At 37.5% G+C, this 20,054-nt stretch overlaps 1 protein-coding gene across 22 annotated transcripts in view; it reads left to right on the top strand.

Annotated features, from left to right (window-relative positions):
- Window positions 1–20,054, top strand: part of RIMS2 (regulating synaptic membrane exocytosis 2) — a 482,918-nt gene that overhangs the window by 187,993 nt on the left and 274,871 nt on the right. For all 22 annotated transcript variants that reach the window (XM_068932860.1, XM_068932863.1, XM_068932862.1 and 19 more), the window contains one exon: window positions 18,987–19,912. In XM_068932860.1, coding sequence (XP_068788961.1) covers window positions 18,987–19,912 — 926 coding nt within the window. The remainder of the gene's footprint in view (window positions 1–18,986; window positions 19,913–20,054) is intronic.

Below are 20,054 nucleotides of genomic sequence, written 5' to 3'. Positions count from 1 at the left end.
AAAATTTCAAGTGGCAGCGCAAGTGCCATTTCTTTTTTGTGACTCTAAGGGAATTACTAGTGACTGAGGGAGCCTGCTCTGAAATAGATGCTTACATTGCTGTTATCTAAAACTAGGTGAGATGACCCTGCTCCTTGGATCTGGGTCTAGTTTGTTGTTCCATTCACTGATTTGTGAAATATAAATGTCAAAAAGGCAGATGTTCTGTTGAAAACCAACCCAATAATATCTTTAGGCTATTTTTTTTTTCTTTATTGGCAACTGAGTGTTAATGGTGACAGTAATGGTTGCTAGTCTGAATGTAATAACATGCAAAGTTCGTTATCAGAAAGGCAAAGGTTTCAGTTTATGTAGTATTTTCAGAAATTTCCATATGTGAATGAATGATTCTTCTGATTTTTCGTAAAGCATTGTCTGAAAGAGCTGTAAATGCCATTTTTAAGGTATGAGGACTCTGATAGGCTATTCACACTTTACACAATGTGATACTTGTGCAAGAAATCCATAAAGGCTGAATTTAGCTTGTAGCTCATCTCCCTTTGGCTCTCTTCATAGTCAGTGGAGAGAGAGTGCTTCTCTGGGGATGATTCAGAGAACCTAAACTTAGTTTTCTGGTCTGAGTCACCTTTTAGAGTCATCTGTCTCTCACCATTGACTGTAGCGGGAGCCTGGGGAGAGCATATTCTCTGAGCTAAACTTAAAGAGTGTTTGAGTATCCCCGTGTAAGTACATAGTCAAAATGTAATAGTCTGTAAGTACATGTAAGTCAATGTGTACCCATTAAGGATTATGCTGAAAATTAAGCTCTTATCCCTTATTGTATAGCAATAGTTAATGTTAATTTATTTTTTTCTTCTTGAAGAGCACTGTGTCATGATAATGCAGCATGGCAGATAAAATAAAATGTGTTAATTTGAATGTAAGATAAAACCATATTTTGATTTTTATTCTAAGGTACAGAATGATATAGTTTCTGGTACATCTGTTACTTAACTTTATAGTTCTGATTTTTTCTAGATATGCAGAGTTCCGTATGCATATCTCTACATATTAACATGCAGTGAATTAAGCATTTAAATGTTCCAAGGTCACTTGACAGCAAAATATAAATTGCAGTATTTTTAGAAGAAATAGGAATGACTGGATTAACGTATTATAAAGCACAGTGAGCAAAGTCCTATGAAAAATCATCTCTTTTTTGTTAGCAAAGTCCTATGAAAAATCATTCCCCTATTTATTAGCAATGATAAAATTTAATTTAGAGCTTCAGTTTTATGGTCAATTCCAGTTTTGTAGTGAATTTGAGAAGGAAAAAGATACTGCTTATAGTTAACTTAAGAGCTGCGCTCTAGGGGTTAATATGTACATTTAAGGGATACTGTTTCTTTATAAAGGCTTATAGATATGCTGCTCATTTTGGCAGAGTCCTATGAGTCATTTTTTGATAGATTTGGAGCATCTAGATTCTGCATATCAGGTTACTGTTTGTGAGTCAGCAAAAACGAACTGCTTATGAGTGTCAGTCATTTGAAAGAGAATGCAAATGCCAATACCTGTTACTATGCATATGGAGGCATGGTACTTCCTCTGTCCTCACCACTGGGAATCTCCCACCTGGAGTCTGTGGTAGCAAAGGAGCTACCATGAAGGTAGCCCTTTCCATGCCTTGTAGGGAGTAGGGTGGGAGCAGGCAAGTGCAGCCTCAACATATACTGATGGCGTTAAGATTACGTATTAAGTGCCTGGGGTATCTGTGCATCAGAGCGATACATCTCAAAGATCTCCAATAACTCTAAGGTAAGGGAGTCTTCTCTTTTTTTCATTATTACCCATTTTTCCTTATGATTATTCCTACATACAGGGAAACTGACAAAATCTCCACATATGAAAAAGAATAAAAGTGATTATATGCAAAAGTGCTAACTGCAAAAGCTGGCTGTAAAAACTAATTTTGAATCTTTTGATCCTTTACGCTGAAAAATAAACTACCAGCAAAGTCTGTCCACCTCTTCCTGTCAAGTTTTTCTGAATCTCCCATATCTGCAGTGTAGCAATAAGCAGATAAATTAAATATTTCTTGTTACAGACACAGGTGGAAGAACTTAGTGAATTTTGACACGTTCAGAGCTATTGCATAGTATCTAGTGATTCACAGAAGTGTAATATTATCAGTTTTCAAAAACCTCAGCCTCCTTTTGAGGTTTTAAAATGTGGGGTCATCTTAAACATTTTTGGAATACAGTGCTCTTGAATAATTGATGCGGTACTTCTCTTTGGTTGCCTGCACTTTAGAAAATAAGTCCAAAGTGTACTGCTTATGTGTTACTGTAGTTTTCCCTCTGATAACTTTATTTTCATTCGCTCATTCTAAGAACTCTGCTAAAAACCTATGTGCTTGTACAGGGCATGGCATTCTCTGAAAAATCCAGCACTGACGAGATTCTTGTATTGTTTCTTGACCGGTTAATTAAATTGCTTAAGCGTGGTCACAAATACAGACTGAGGAATGAGATTTTTGTGATGTATCCAATAGACTTCACTGCATATCTTGAATTGGTTAGTTGCTTCCGATTTTGAAAAGGTTCTGTAAGGGAGCTTGCCTTTGTAATGCTAACTATGCAGTTACATTTTGTGTATTCAGTGACCCGATATTTTGTAGCACTTCGTATGAGCTGTAAGAGAAAATCAGCAAAGACTAAATGCATGAGTCATTATTTGCTGAAAGGAGCTTGTATTCACATTTTTATTGTATCCCTCAAAGTGAACGTTTTCTACATACATGTTTTTTGTTCTGCAGGGGTTGAAGGTTTTTCTAGTGAGTATCAGAGTAAATGTGCAGTTGTCTCCTTTTGCTGTTCTTTCAACCGGAAAGTACAATGCAGCCCCAGCACGTACTCTCTAGTTCCGATAATGGCGTGAAAAGTATTGAGCTTTAGAGAATGCGGACTAAATACTATTGTAATTAAAGAAAAAAAACCTCTCCCTTTCACTGCAAAAAACCCTTTAACTTTTCAAAAAATGTATACATTAATAGAATATAAAAACACTTTGACACTGAAACTGCTAATATACATATATTTCATGGTACAATGAATTTTGAGGAAAATGGATTTAATTAGTCTGTGCCATAAATTTTGAAATTTTAATAATGAATATAGTTGTCAACAATGCAATACAATAATCTATTGTAAAAAGAGGATGAGGGAGCATCTGTCGCTCTCTCCCTGTCTGGTTTGTGATCTAGCAGTCATGTTGTGCCCTGCGCAACCTCTCCATTAGTTCCTGGCTAAAAGGGCAGTTGCACTTTTTAACTGCAAGAGAGCTACCTCTTCAAGCATGCCTACATTTGTTTGAAAAGTGTGTTTCAAGTACTTTAAAATTTTAATGTGCTATTTTAGAGGTAACTTATCCTGGCATTCAGGAAAAAGTATGTGAATTCTGAAGACATTTAACTTGCATGTTTGTTTTTATGTTCATTATTGAAAACATAACAGAAAACTATTTTACTGAAAAGAATATGGTAAAAGAGCAATATTTATTTTGTATAAAGCTTTGTGTCTATATAAAGTGTGCCACAGAGTTCATGAACAGGAACCTCATTGAATGATTTTGATATTAGCTATTTAACCACTAAAGACTGACCACTGGAACTGTCTAGCTGAATTGTCAACAGTGTATCAGTTAAAAGATTTGAAACTATTAAATTTATAGCATGGTTGCTCATCATCTCAGCCAGCTTTCATCTCACTGACAGGACTCCTGACATATTAGAAATTGGCAGTATCTGTTGGTCATGCCCAGAATTACAATTGGAGTTATGTCTGTTTGGATATCTCTGTCCCTCCAAAAATCAGGGTCCCCACCAATACTTTGTCTTAGCCTCATTAAAGGAAGATTAAGTAAAATGCTACAGTTATCCTTATAGATGTTTTTCCTGACATTGTGATTTTTGTCAGAAAATGTGGCTTAGTACAATATTTAGCAATAAGTTCTTTTTTTTTTTTCTTTCATTGTGTGTGGCTTTATAGATTCAGGGATCTGAATTTCTGTAGAGGATGCTGCATTCGTGTTAACAGTGATCTTGGAAGGAGATGGTCAAGGAAAATAAATGTCAGATTACACTTTGATATAACTGCAACATGTTGCCTTTGTCCTAATACTTTTTAAGTTTTTGTCTTCTTTTAATTATAGCAACAAGAACAATACATAGAATAATAGTTTCCCATTTAGTCACTTTTCCTTTTCAAAAATTCTAGCTTTAAATCTTGAGGAAGCTATGTCTTGAATTCTCTATGACTGGATCTTTATATTTGATTTTATTGGCTCCTGGTAGATACTTGGATAGCTTTTGTCTTATTAACTACCATCACTAAACACTTGACAATGAGAATATTGCCTCTCAAGGGGCAGGTAACAAATTCTTCAAAGATGAGGCAATAGATGCTCTGTGCTCATGCCAGAAAAAACATTATGGTGCTACTAGAATAGCTGTTATTTTTTGGATTAATAAAGTAAAAATAAGAAAATAAACATTTAGTTAAAACAATATTGGCATAATCATTAGCAATTATTGTCAAGATCAATAATTTTTATTTTAGCCATTCACATTTTTGTTACATAATCTAAACTGAATGTTTCAAAAGGATATTCAGTCTTACTAGTGTGTTGCCATAGTAGGATTTACTCTAGAAAAAATTAAGCTTGCTATAGCTAGTGTTTATTATTTTAAGAAATATTTATTGTAAACAATTTTTTACTTAGGTTTCTGTACTGCAGACTGCTATTTGCCTGGGTGTTGTGGGAAAGATATAAATGGGTTTTAAATCCCCAGCAACAGCATTTCTACTGAGATATAAGTAATATGACGAAAGTAGCTTTTCTAGTGAAAATAATTAGTCTTAAAGTAGTGGTTTTGGGAGAAGCAATGAAATATGAATGCAGATGTTAGGCACTTTTGAGAATCTCAGCCTCCTAGCTGGAGTGCATTTTGGTGATATCAAAACCACTAAACAGACCTTCTGGTGCATGGAAGGGAACCTCATTTAGAATAGGTGGAGGTTAAGTAGCACATTCTCTCTTGCTTCCGTTTCTCTTCCCTCAGCCTTTTCTTTGAATTTCTGGAGTTTCATGCTTCTCTCTTTCTTCTGTCTCTCCATTCTTTCTTATGCTTTCTTAATCATATGCTTTCTAAATCTGAAGGTGGACACATGCTAGATGTGCAGTATCTCATCTATTGCATAGCTGCTTGTCTGAAACTATCTGGAAGTTTAAGTTATAGTTAAGGCATGTGTTCCCCTCCTTTTTTACCTTACCCACTTAAATTCCATATCTTTTTATCTTCACTATGGAACTGTTGCTTTCTTATCCATTATAATGCTAAACTAACAAATTCAGAAGACATAAATGTTACTGTAAATTAGATTGGTAAATCAGAGTGAGTGTGCATTGCTGTTACATACATCTTTGTATTCTCCATGTAAGAGGACATAGACAGTCAGCACTGTTGCTCCCTCGTGATACTTGCTGCAGGATACTTCCTGCAACATTGCAGGCTTTGTGCACCAGATTGCTACTTAAGTGTTGTGATTTCACCTTGAACTTGGGCAAGGCTAGGTACCTCCCACATCTCCAAACTGCAACAGGATATTGCATAAGAATAGTGAAGATAGATACATCATTTCAACTGTAACAGTAATTGTTAAAAATTGTAGAGTAATTGTACCTCTGTTCCTTGATATACTACTTACTGGGTGGAAAGCGTGCCTGTCACCGTAAACTAAGTATTCTGTGAGTCTTCTAATTTAAATTGTCATTTTAAATCTTATTTGCTTTATATCCAGTTCTGATATCAATGTATTTCAATATTATTTCCCGTGCTGATCTTGAATAATTACTTAAGAAAAGCCTCCATACAGCTGGTTCACGTGAAGCAATATGGTTCAACCCCTCAGAACAGGGTGTCGTAAAAGATGACCTGAAAAAGATACTGTGATCTCTGTGAAAAAGGCTCTGAAGATAAGTGCTTTAAAGATATATTGCAATGCCTGATGCAAACAGCTTCTCTAATGGAGAAGATCTGATTTGCAGATGGACACAATCATGGCATGGTGCCTGAAAGCTAAATACCTCTTAAGAGATGGATAGAGGAATATGTAAGTCTTGGATCCCTGATATTTTTTGTGATTTTGCTATGATCACAAGGTACCTTTGAAGTCTAATTGCAAAGAAGAAGAATGTGAGCAGATCAGGAAGAGGAACTAAAACGATGAGATACATATCTGTCGAAGCAGAGTTGTCACAAGGCACAAGAGCAGTGCTAGTGCAAAATAAGCAACCAGAAAGATAAAGCAGTAATACAGCATAAAGCACAGATAAGGCCTCCGCTGGACTCTCTCCAGGAGTGCCATGTCTCTCTTGTCCTGGGCAGCCCAGCCCTGGACACAGTACTCCAGGTGAGGCCTCCCCAGGGCTGGGGAGAGGGGGAGGACCCCCTCCCTCGAGCTGCTGGCAACGCTCTTCGGAAGGCACCCCGGGATACCATTGGCCTTCTTGGCCACAAGGGCACCTTACTGACTCGTGGTCAACTTGTCATCCGCCAGGACTCCCAGGGCCTTCTCTGCAGAGCTGCTTTCCAGCAGGTCGGCTGCCAGCGTGCTCTGGTGCACGGGGTTATTCCTCCGCAGGTGCAGGGCCCTGCACTTGCCTTTGCTAAACCTCCTGAGGTCCTTCTCTGCCCATCTCTCCAGCCCGTCGAGGGCCCTCTGAATGGCAGCACAGCCCTCTGGGGTATCAGCCACTGCTCCCCGTTTTGTATCACGGGCCAACTTGCCGAGGGTGTACTCTGTCCCTTCATCCAGGTGACTGAGGAATAAGTTAAACAATGCAGGACCCAGGAGTGACCCCTGGGGGACACCGCTAGCTACAGGCCTCCAGCTAGACTCTGTGCCACTGACCACAACCGTCTGAGCTCTGCCATTCAGCCATTTCTCCATCCACCTCACCCATCCACTCATCCAGCCCGCAGTTGCTGAGCTTGCCTGTGAGGACGTGATGGGAGGGGAGACAGTGTCAGAAGCCTTGCTGAAGTCCAGGTAGTCAGGCTCTGCCCTCACCTCCCCAGCCGGTCATTCCATCAGAGAAGGCTATCAGGTTGGTTAAGCGTGATTTCCCCTTTGTGAATCCATGCTGACTACTGCTGATGACCTTCTTGTCCTCCACATACGTCGAGATGGCCTGCAGGAGGAGCTGTTCCATCAGCTTTCCAGGGATGGAGGTGAGGCTGACAGGCCTGTAGTTTCCCGGCTCCTCCTTCTCGCCCTTTTTGAAGACTGGGGTGACACTGGCTTTCTTCCGGTCATCAGGCACCTCTCCTGTTCTCCATGTGCTTTCCAAGATGACGGAGAGTGGCTTAGCAATGATGTGTGCCACCCCCTCAGCACTCGTGGGTGCATCCCACCCATGAGGGCCCCTGGACTTGTGGATGTCAAGTTTGCCTAAATGATCTCTAACCCGATCCTCCTTCACCAAAGGAAAGTGTTCCTTTCTCCAGACTTTCTGTCTGTCTTGTCTCCAGGGTCCGGGATTCGTGAGGGCTGGTCTTAGCAGTAAAGACGGAAGCAAAGAAGGCATTCCGTGTCTCTGCCTTCTCTGTATCCTAATCACTCATTTCTAAAAGCTGTCATGAGTGTCTTCACAAAGTGTTTTTAATCATCCCTGTTCTTAATTCCTTTTTTCCTTTCCTTTACTGTGTTCTCATAGTTGCTTGGTCACATTCTGCTTAGATACTGAGTCATAGTCAGTACTCAGTAATTTCACGTAGTAGTCTGACGTTATGGAAGGCTCAGATGACTTGTACCACTTGAACTCAGTGGTACAATCAGATAGTATTCACTTTCAGCATTTCTCAGCTATCTGACAATTAAGCCTCATATTGGTCTTGGTTGGCCTTCTTCTTCTTAGTTCTCACTCTTTTTCTAGAAATGCTCTTGTAGATAGAAGTGACCAACATTAGGTCCAAAATCGAGACAACCCTGAGCTTTAATCATGGTTTCATCATTGTATAATGACTTTGGAGAATCCTACAGAAGTCAGCTTGTTGGGTAGTGCAGGTTATGATGGTGACAGGAACTGTGAAAGAGGAATTAGTTGGAATGTTGCTATACAAATGGTGTTACTAAAGGGCCATTCATTTATCTTGTGGAATAAGAAAAACCAGTACCCTGAATTCTTTTTCAAGTAAGACTAAAGTGATTAAGTCTTTTTCCATTGCAGTAGAATGCGCAGTACATCTAATGGCTTGTTTGTATCAAGATATTAAGTTATGTTTGTTTTAATTGTTTTATTTTAAGATATCTTTCGTTTCCACAGAACTATCTTCTTGGAACAGAAGTAGTTATATATTTCAGTGAGTTTACTTTATGGTTTGCTTCGAGTAGTTCTGCAGGGACTATTTAGCATTATTTTGCTTCTTGCTAGAACAGGTCTGTATTCTCCTCTGTTCTTTCCTGTTGTTGTCTTGACTGGATGACACCTCCCAAAGTAAAAGCTATTAGTCAGCCAGGGTTATCCTTTTCACTTCCAAGAGTCAATTAATTCCATACACTTACTAGAGTAGCTAATGATCTTCCATATGGATTTTTTCAAAGATCCTGGAATAAATTTTCTTCTTTGGCAAGCTGTATGTTGAGCGTCTTCTATAGAAGACTCTACAATGCAGATATCTGTAAGAGACCATCAGAAACTAAGAGGAGGGAACATCCAGAGCTCGTCACAGTACTGTAAAAAAGCAAAGTAGCTCTGTTAGAAGTGCCTAAGTTCAGGGATCTGAACTGGTTCTGTATCCCTGTTATCTGCTGATAATATGAAAAAACAGAATGTTAGGCATGTGATGTTGCTGCTGCATGGTACTGTGGTGGGAAGTTTTCCACACAGCGCATCTAAAAACCCAGGGAGCAGTGGCGTGGCAGCACATCTCCCTTCCTCCCATCTGAGCCAGGAGATCCAAACTCAATGACATCTATCTAGGCAGCTGTAAACTGTTTCATCCTGCACATTTGGGCTCACGCAAGGACTGTTAATGGACAGCCATACTTAAACTGCTGTGGACCAAATTCTTTTAGCTTGAAAAATATTGTGGAGTCATCTTCTACGAATATACATTATAGATACTGTAGCTGTAAGGAAATACACATTATTTTTCCATAAACTTGCAGTCTGCTACTGTGATGGGTAGAGTTAGATGTTGCTTTCAGAGTACACACATTTAATCGTAACCTGCCAGCATGTTGAAAGGGACAGTTGAATTGAAAATTAAAGTTCTCTTTACCTTGGTTCCAACCGTTATTGAATGCAGCCGTCTCTTTTCATAGTGGTCCAGGTGGTGTCCCCTAGCACACATTCCATTTGCCTACTTGGAGGGGCTGCTGCACACAGCCTAACATTCATAGATGAGCCACCACTGATGTAGTTTGCTGGATTTAATCATGAGCTTTTGCCTCATGTTACTGAAGAAATTGGACGGTTTTATTATATTTTTTTCTGCTTACTGTTTTGTGAAGGCATCATAACAGCGCAGTACAAACTATTCCATCTCTTCCAGCCGAAATATGAACCCTAGAGATATTTAAAAAATCAAATTCATTGCATGATGTCACATATATATTGTAATTGTGGATACAAGAAAGAAAAAAAAGGAAAGATGCACTGACTCACATTCGTTAGTTGAGTTACAGTTTTATGAGTTTAACAGTCTAAAACAGCCTGCGGAGAAGTTACGAGGCAAAACAGCCCTCACAGGACTGTTCACGTTGCTGATATTTCCTTACTGCTTGATCACTGTTGAAGTAGGTATCTTTTTTATTTTATGGTAATAACAGCCTAGCAATAATGGAATGTTTCTTTAAAACATAGTTCTCCTCTTCAGCAGACTTAAAGATTTTGAAATCCTTCTACCAAAACCAGTATACTTTCAAATCCTGGGAAAAACACCTACTGAATTAACTCCATGGAAAGAAACCAAATAACTGTAAAAAGATTAGACTGAAAATTAGATGCAGACTTGTAGAGATGAAATATGCTATGATATGTTCTTTGTGATGGCTAAGATAAAAACTGCGTTGTGAGAATGCCATTTCTAAGAACCTGAACTCATCATTCTCATAGCTGAGATGGAGAAAATGTAGGTTGTTTCTAAGTTTCTCTTTTTCCAATGTGATGCCACTTTGCCATGGCTTAAATTTATTAAAGTCAAATTTATCTGAGGTATGGTGCTTTCAGCAACATTATGTTTAAAATATAATTTATTTTTAAAATAGTTTGCATAGGTCAAGGGAGTTGACATATTGAGTTCTGATGTTGCTAGAAATAACAGCCTGTTGATTTTCACTATTTTGTTTTGAGAATGGCTTATAAAAACTAAGAAAATATTTTGAGTTCTACAGCATGCTTCGGACATCAGTCTGAGGTAGATGCTACAGCTGTTTTTAGCCTAAGCTGTTGAAAATTATGTCAAAATTTGACTTGATGCAAACTAAAAATAATAAATATTACATAGTTTCATTTGAGATGTGTAACACAAGAAACGATACTGGACATAGTACCACAAATCGCAAAATACTAGAACTGGAAAATTTTAAAAATAGTTTAAAATGAGTATCTTGCAAGCCTGTACATTTGCAGGCAATAGTACTGTAGCAAGGCTCTAATCAGCTAAGTACCATAATCCTCCTTATAGGGTAAATTCTTCCTTGACCTCCAGCTATATACAGCACATGGTAACAGCATTAAACTATAACACTCGTCTCATGCTCCCAATAGCTTCCCTTTGGGTCAGCTCTCTGACTTGAACTGGTGGTATTTCATACAACAGGATTTTTTTGTTCCCAGATGCCTTATGTTTTGTAACTGTGTTTTAGGGGAAGGGAAAGGATGATAAAATATATTTAAATAATTTTGTCTCAAAATTAAGAGACTGTTCATATGATTTCACTGAACCTAGAGGATTAAATGAAAGACCTAGCCAGAACAGAAGTTGATGTATTCTCATGAACCTGAGGCTTCCTACTTCCCAGATGTGCAGTGGCTGATCAAAAGGTAAAGCAAGGAAGAAAGGTGCTGAATGTCTTATGTGAAAGCAATGTATAATGCTCAGCGTATTTTATTCTTTTGGGATGATTAGGAAGATATTTCTTATTTTGAGCAAAAAAGCTTATTGGAAGGACGGAAAAACTTTTTGTTGAGTTTTAGATATAGGAGAATAGTACCTTCAATGAAGTCTTGCATTTTTCCTTAATTTAATATTTCACGTTGAATTATATTTTCTGCAACTTAAAAATTTTTCTTGCAGAATTGAATTTCTTTTAATAAAAATAGCATATGTAGAATTTTGGAATTTTGGAATTTAGTCACATTTTATATTATTCCGTATTCTTTTAACTCATTCTTATGCTTTAATATGTATGTGTACCTACTGTACTTTAAACACCCCAGGTTTTACACTCATTTTGAATCCTATGTGACAGCTGCTGATGGATTCTGACCTTATGCAAATGATTTCTTTGGTGTCAATATCAAGAGTGATAATAGAATGCATGTTCTGACTAATTATTCAAGAAAGAGTTTTAAGCAGTTTAGTATTGTTTTTAAGTTAAGCATTTTCAACAAATGATTTTACTGAAAAAGTGGGTGAGTTTTTTTGGGTGTGTATTCAGTAGAGATCATTAGCAAAGTATACATTCTGAAAATGTTCAAAAATTTAAAAAAAGAAAAGTTTTAGGATGTTTTACCTCTTTGTAAATGGTAAGCATTCATCAAGGTAGCTGAATGAACAGTAATATTAAAATAGAAATATTTTATTACTTCTCATTAATATCTTCAAAAGTAGTTTTTATGCAAATTTACAAGGACATATTTTTGCGTGTGTGTGTGCATGCTTCTAATTATTATAAAATTTACAGTGGATTAATGAACCATCACTAAGCAAAGGCTATATTTTGAAATTACAGTACAGAAATAGTCATATGTTATATGTTTATAACAAATTCTTTTAACTTAAAACCTGTTCTCCTTGTAGTTCTCTGAAATCATATGACATAAACAAGTGATAGTGAAAACTCGGTCATAACAAAAGAGGAGAGAAACATCTTCCATTGGCAGTCCCATTTGCCACATGTCATGTTCTTGATTTAATATAAAGCTGTGAAACAAACTTGTTACTGAAACATGTGTAGATTAGCAAGAGATATTTAAAATCACTAGTTTTTTTCAGTTTGTTTCTGTGTTATAATTCTTTCTCCCACGCATACTGATTAAACCCTTCAAAGCTGCAATGCTGAATTTCTGCCGAGTTGCTTGTATAGAACATAGGTGGTTCTGAGGTAATTGCATTATTTTGTGTGTCTACATAATCGTATCAAGTTCAAAGCAAAGTTGTTATCAGTGGTGAATTTCTTTATGTTAATGATTTTGTACCACAAATTTCCTTTCATACCATTGATACCAGCCTGCAGTCATTGAACTTGTATTATCTGATAAAATCTATTAGAGATCAACACCTGCAGTATTATTTTCATGCTTCAGTAAATTTTATAACCATCATTGTAAAGTTAATTCATTATGGCTTGGAAATATTTAGCTGGAAGGCATTTTAGTGATTCAAAATATAGTTGCTATAAAATACAATTTGTAAGGCATTGGTGAAATGAGAAATGAAGTAATGTCTCAGATGAACTTAATGTAATGAATTGCTTAAATCTCTGAGTACTAGGTGTACTTCAAGGCAGCCTGTTTAAAACTGTATTGGTCAAAAAATGTGATAAATTAAAACCCTTTTCTTTTTATTGGAGTTGGCTTTCTAAATACTGTAGCTTGAAAGTCATGCATTGGTTGCTAGTGTTCTTTTTTTAGGAGTGAGAAACGAAGGAGAGGAGAACAATCTGAAGATTTAGCGTAGTATAAATCTTGACAGTATAGAAGAAGTGCAGAAAGTTCTCTGTGCAGAAATTGGAGCTACTTAAAAGCCAGAAAAAGCTATTTTACTTTTAATAAGCTGGAGCCATAGCTGCTTTTGCAGTGTGTGCAAAATGATTTCTCATGCACAATGGGATTCAGTAAAACAGTTTAATGAAAGTTACAAACAGAGAATGAGAAAAGGAATTAAATCAATACCAGTTAGTCGCTTATAAACACTTCCAAAAAACTGGTAAATCTTTTTTTGATACCTTAGTATGGCAAAGGGAGTTTGTGGAAATTTCATAACTTTCATGAAGGTACCTAACAGTGAAAGAATAGAGCGCTCCCTGAAAAGTGCAGTCTGTTCTCCCCAACTTTGTGGTGCAAGTCTTGTGGGTTCTTTGCACTCGCAGTGTAGGTTTGCTTGGATAGGCATGGTAGAAATTAAAAATTTAGTATCTGAAAAGCAAAGTAATTAACATCTCATTACTGAGTTCCAAATGCCTATTTACTTTTTAGCAGTTTTCACTGCAAGGTCCATAGTGTATTCAGCTCATCTTCTTGCAGTTCCGGCACTCTTTTGCAAGGTGTCATGATTGTCTTGTATCTGCTCCCTGTCACTGACTCAAAACAGGTACCTGACTAGCATTTGAATGTAACACACAGAAGAATAGAGCCATTCTTGTATGATCATTCGGGGAACCAATAGATGTGGTTTTCCTGACAAGAGCAGCTTAGAAAAGGAGAGACAAAACTGTGCTCCATGTAATTTATGCTGTTACTCCCAAGAAGCCCTGTCCCTTGCATGGCTTTCATGAGAGTCCCAGAGGAAAATGCGAACATTTACATACTCTGAATTATTCTTTCATGTATTGAAAGTATCGTACTTTGAAAGGAATTTAGCAAAATTAGCTTTAGGACATGAGTCAAGGCTCATTATTATAACTATTCCTTCCTAATTGTGCAGTCATTTGTGACAGAGTTTTCTGAATAACAGTGTGTGTTTTGTTTTGTTTGTATCAAAACAGTGGTCCCTACTACTAAAACATGAGCATAGTTTTACTGATGCTGAAACAAAAGAAAGTATAAGGAATCTTTCTCAGTTCATGTATTTCTCTTTTATGAGTGCTCAAATTAATTCTGAAACATTTCTTATTCCTGGAAATAGAAGGAAAATAACTTTTCTAGGAAAGACCAGACAGATAAAAATTGTAATAGAATAATGCAGTCATCTTTCTAATTCATTTAGAATAGGTACAGGACAAATATTTTCAGTTTTAATTTTTTGGTCAATTGTGTTCCTTGGTAATGTATAGGGAATAGAGATCAAAATATTAGACTATCTTTTGGTAAATTATAATGAAGTGTTACGAATAGGTGACTAGTATATTTTCAAATAGCTGATCATGACTCAGGCCAACTGAGCACTTACTGTTTTCTTTAATTGGCCTAAAACTTCTTATTTATAAAAATCTCCAAATTTATGTGGATGATTTCAGGTACCTGTGTGTGTGAATGGAGCTTTAGAATGATATTTTCTTGAAAGTTTTCTCCAATTTAACTGTCTTCTGTTGTTCTGAGAACAAGATTAGTAGCCAGGAAGATCTGAGATCTAGTTTTGACTGTAATATTAAATTTTTTGTTTTACAGTGTGGTTGAATGTGACTAGCTTTTGTAAAGTGATGGAAACTTGCCTTTTCATATTTTCTTCTTCCTCAATACTCTTATGGTCATTTTTTAAAAAATCTACAGCAAAAAGCAGAAAGGTATTTTTCTCGTCAAGGAAGAATACAAATGAATGCCAAAGATTTTCAAACTATATAGTTCTAGTACTGAAATCAGAGTCATCAAAGCAGACTTACTGTATTCTTGTGTGCCATATTTAAAGTACTTATCTGCTATTGGAGTGTGGGGGAGCTGAGTAATTTAACTATATGAGCAGGAGGTCAGATTACAGTCAAGCCATTTGCTTTTTTGTAGTACTAGTGATATTTGCATTGCACTGTAAATAAGGTTTCCACCAGTGGAAGGCTTAGAGGTACGTATTACAAGAGTAAATGTCATCTCTTCATAAGAGGAAAAGAAAAAATTTTATGTACAGTGATAATTAGTAGAAAATAAATTTTGATTTCTAGATCTGAAAATTTGTTAATAATATTTATAGAATGTGCCTAACATAAAGACCTGTGTAAATTTTAGAGTTTTCTAAATATAGTAGGGTTTTTATTTTATTATTGATTCAAAGAAACAGTAATCACAATGACTTTGAGGATTTTTCAGTGGAGTAGTAACCTTTTCAGAAAAGGTGGTAGTCCTTCTGACAGGAGATACACAGTGGTTAGTTGGGCTGCAGGCTGGATGGTGTGTATCACAGCTGTTGTCAAACATTCAAAATTCTCTTAGCTTTTAATGTCCCAGTAAAGTCCTGCAAGGACAAGAGTAATGATTTTCCACGGTGCATCTAGCTGGAGGAACACGAGGAAAGGCTTTTATAAGGTATCTTAAAGGTAGGTGATAGTGAGAAATGGATTAGGCAAAGGCTCATGAAGGTGAGTGAGAATTAGCTTGTGATCTAAAAATAACAGCAGATTTTTAATAGTAGTGTCAGACTATGTAAGTTTTCATGTGTACTATACATCCTGTCGTATGTTTTAAAGCATATACATTGTACAGATATATTTGTAGCAGGTATTTTTATAACCAAAAAAAAAGAGTAATGGTAAAGCAGGGGCTGATTGTATTATGATGACCAATAAAGTGCACAGGCTTGAATAATGAGTAGTGTGGTGACTGCTGGACAGGATGAGCCTTTTCTTGCTAGCAAGGTTCCTGGCCCATCAGATGCACAGGTAAAGTTAATTTATTTCTGATTGATAGGATTACAACTTCTGGCATTTGATGCTGGTAGTGAAGTTAAATCCCTTCAGCAGGGATGAAATTAATTGGAAAGAGAGTTTCACAGTCCCAGTCAACATAGGCCAGGAATTAAATTAGTGACTTTTACCTGTCGGGCTGCTTTCTCTGAAGAAAAAGGTTGCAAGAGTGCAAGTGCAAGGTTGCAAGTGCAAGTTGCCCTTACAGGAAGGTCCTAATTCTTGCACATGGCCTAATAGTTGCCATGTGGAGCGCCTCTGTGAGGCTGTTTCCTCCCGTGAAAACTTAGAATAGATTCGGGACTCAGTTGATCTTTACATTACTGTAGGCCATAGGTGTGCTGGTATATTCATATATTGGCAACAAAATGGAGCAAAGGCAATGACTGCTTGTGGTAGATGTAGCATACAGGGTCAGAAAATGTTTCTATTAGAGGTATAAAAACATAGTGCTATATTGGCACATTCTACTCTCATTGACATAGCTCATGCTAGCAAAAAAGGGTATTTTTACTGCTAAATCTTGTAGCCGTTCCCCAGATGAAATGTTTTCCTGGCAGAAGTGTATTTATCTCAGCAGAAAGTCTATAATAATCATTTTTACTCATATGGATATTTCATCTTCCTTATCCCTTCAACCCATCCTTCCCTCCACCATGCTCTTATCTGCCATTATAGTTCTGATGTTTCCAGAACAGCTTTCTCTCTACTCTTTGCATTTTTATGAGAACGGTGTGACGTGGATTTATTATTTTGCAATATGGGTGACAGAATCTGGGAGTTGAAGTTTGGCAATTTTTTATTATAGGCATGGCTGAAATTTTCAACAGTGAAGGTAATTTGCTACTGGAATAGTTTATTTGGGGATGTGGCATATGTTTTATCGTCTGAGATATTTAAATGGAAAATGAATATCTTAAAAATAAGTTCCCACATACCTCTTCACTGATATCTCTGTGGTATTACTGAAAACGTCTATGTCTCTGCAAACTCTCTGCATTCTAGTAGTTCTGGAATTATCTGTTCCCATTGCCCATTCCTTCTGGTTTTAGACTTAGGAAACTCTCTGTTCATGTCACATTAGGACTATTCAATTTGACTTCTCGATAGCAGGACCCATAGAGTTCTCATTAAATTTGCAGAGGTTAGGATACGTGCTGATACGTACGTGGACACTTTAATAAGACAGATAGGACATCTTAACATCACTGTAAGCAAATAGGCATCCAAATGATGCTTATATTATTTGTCATGCTTCACAGGAAGAGCTGCGCTTTTGCAAGATTAAATTAGTTTCCTCGTTTGCAGATGCCATTATAAGGCTACAGTACTTTAATGTTTACGAGGCAAGACTGGATCCAAATCTTTCAAGCACAGTTTAGTGACCCTGTATGGTACCTAAGACAGGGTGCCAATTTGCCAGTCACCCCCCACACAAACTCTTCTTAGCCAGCGGCTTTGTTCCCTTGCTGAGCAGAAACTGCATTTCCCATCTGGCTCTGAGAAAAGCATTTTCTTGCGTACTAGCAAGGCAGAGCCCTTTCAGCCTGCTTTCCTGGACATCAAAAAGCCTGTTTTTCCTTTTCCCCTTCACTAAGTTGAAGCTTTTCCTTACCTTATCTCTTTTAGGACAACTGTGGCAACAGCAGGGCTTTGATCTTCTTTTCTGCATCCTTCCTCGCACTAGGCAGGATCTTCTCCTCACTGTCTGCCTGCAAGGCTGCTTTTCAGGATCAGTGGCCATTTGTGAGGGTAAAAACCATTTACAAAGGGTTCTTAATCATAAAGATAGAACAATTTATAAGAAGAGCAAAGGGTTGATAATATAAGAATATATTTACATGCATATTTTCGTTGCTTAAAGCTTCAGCTGGCCTGTTATCCCAGAGAAATCCCACATCTAAGGGCAGCCATTCAGACTTCACAGCAGTTGCTGCCTTTCTGTCTCTTTTCTCCACATCTTGGATCTTTGCTCCAAGTTTGCTGTGGGTAACTCCTCCAGTTCCATCTGGGGTTAAAAACAAAGTACCAAGCTGGGCATGTCTGGAAGTAGCATTTAACATGCACATTATACTTTTAAGATTTGGTAAAGGCTTGGTCTGAAGCTCTTGTCTTTTTTTTCTGCTATGAGTCACTACCCCCTATATGATTAATCCCTTCTAACCAAGTAGCAAACAGTGCAGTATCAAATAAACGGGATTTATAACATTCATAATGTGTTCCAGGCACTTCCCATATTGAAATATTGTCCATAATAAAACTGAAAGCTTCAGACAATCATCTGTCAGAACCAGGAAAGAATATCAGTTGATGAGCAGTTCTTTTTTCACATACTTCTGAGGCCTCAGAAATCGTCTATGGCCGGATATGCTGTATTGCAAAGAACTAGTCAATGCTTAACGTGGTACAGGAAATCCATTCTGGTATCTGTCTGGTGTGTTTTGTTCACATACTTGGACTAATACTATCGTCAAAAGTAGGGATGAGAAGGAGGTTTTTTGTCAGCTCGGACTGGCAGGACCTCGAGGCTCTTCTTTGCTTTCTTATACAACACAAAAATTGTTTGCTTTCTGAGTTTATGTAGACTATGTAATTTAGACAAATGCTGCCATTGGATCTTTGTCTTGATTTCTGCTCTTGGCAGGCATTATAGTTTTGTGAGAACAGAAGCATATGCTTTTAGGCAATAATGGCTCTTGTAAGATCAGAGCGACTAATTGAATGATCCATCTGGCCTTAATTTCTATAGGGATTGTAAAAGAGAAACAAAACTATATTATCAAGGTATGTCACTTTAAGGTCAGGCTATATCACTTTAAAATCATTACCAGGGGTTACAAAGCTGAAATTCTTGTAAAACAGTTAAATGATTACACTATTCTATATTCTTATATTCTATATATTGAAGTATATGTTATTATCATATTAACATTTTTTATGTAAAGCTATTTGTGACTTAAATTGTGCTCTGTTAATAGATTTGCAGAATGACTTGCTTTCTTTAATTTAGTGCCGAAAATGCACAAGCGCATTCAGAAAGAAATGCAATGAATGGATTTTTTTTCCCATGAGTTGATTATTGTATCAGTTAGCGTTAACTGTTTATTTGTGCAGCGGGCAATATTGACAGAATTCTCTTTCTTCTTGCTTGTACTGATTATTTAGGAAAAGAAGCCCATCAATATCAAGAGATCAGAACAGAAGATACGACCAAAGGGAAGAAAGAGACGAATATTCACAGTATGCTACATCAGACAGTGCAATGCCCAGGTCACCATCAGATTATTCAGATAGGCGGTCCCAGCGTGGCCCTCAGTTATATGAAGAACCTGAACCAGGTGATTACAGAGATTCCAACCGAAGGAGTCGCAGGCGTTCCAAGGAGTATCCGGTAGAGGAAGAGGATGTACAGAATAGGGAAGAATATGAAAGGCAGCGGAGGGAAGAGGAATACCAGGCACGATACCGAAGTGATCCTAATCTGGCTCGTTATCCAGTTAAGCCACAACCATATGAGGAACAAATGCGTATCCATGCCGAAGTATCCCGAGCACGTCATGAACGGAGACATAGTGATGTCTCATTGGCAAATACTGAGTTGGAAGATTCCCGGATATCTATGCTGAGGATGGAACGACCATCAAGACAAAGATCTGTGTCTGAGCGCAGAGCTGCCATGGAGAATCAGCGTTCATACTCTATGGAAAGAACTCGAGAGGCTCAGGGACCAAGTCCCAATCGTCAGAGGACCACAAACCATAGCCCTCCTACACCTAGGAGGAGTCCAATTCCTCTGGAAAGACCAGACATGAGGCGTTCTGATTCTTTAAGGAAACAACACCATTTGGATCCCAATTCTGCTGTACGGAAAACAAAACGTGAGAAGATGGAAACTATGTTACGGAACGATTCGCTCAGCTCAGACCAGTCTGAATCTGTCAGACCTCCACCACCAAAGCCCCATAAAACCAAAAAGGGAGGTAAAATGCGCCAGGTTTCGTTAAGCAGCTCAGAAGAAGAACTGGCCTCTACTCCAGAATACACAAGTTGTGATGATGTAGAGATTGAAAGCGAAAGTGTTAGTGAAAAAGGTAAGATTTTTTAATTTTTTGATTATTTCACTGTATAGATGTGATTCATTTACTATTCCCTTGTATTTCTGTTTTACGTAGTAGAATGTTTTGCAGCTACATATCAACAGCTCTTCAAATATATCTTAAGTTTGTTGTGATT

This window comes from Struthio camelus, chromosome 2 (genome assembly GCF_040807025.1).
Source record: "Struthio camelus isolate bStrCam1 chromosome 2, bStrCam1.hap1, whole genome shotgun sequence".
Taxonomy (NCBI): Eukaryota; Metazoa; Chordata; class Aves; order Struthioniformes; family Struthionidae; genus Struthio; species Struthio camelus.
The sequence above is the reverse complement of the archived record's forward strand: the minus strand, read 5'-3'. Positions and strand labels throughout refer to the sequence as shown.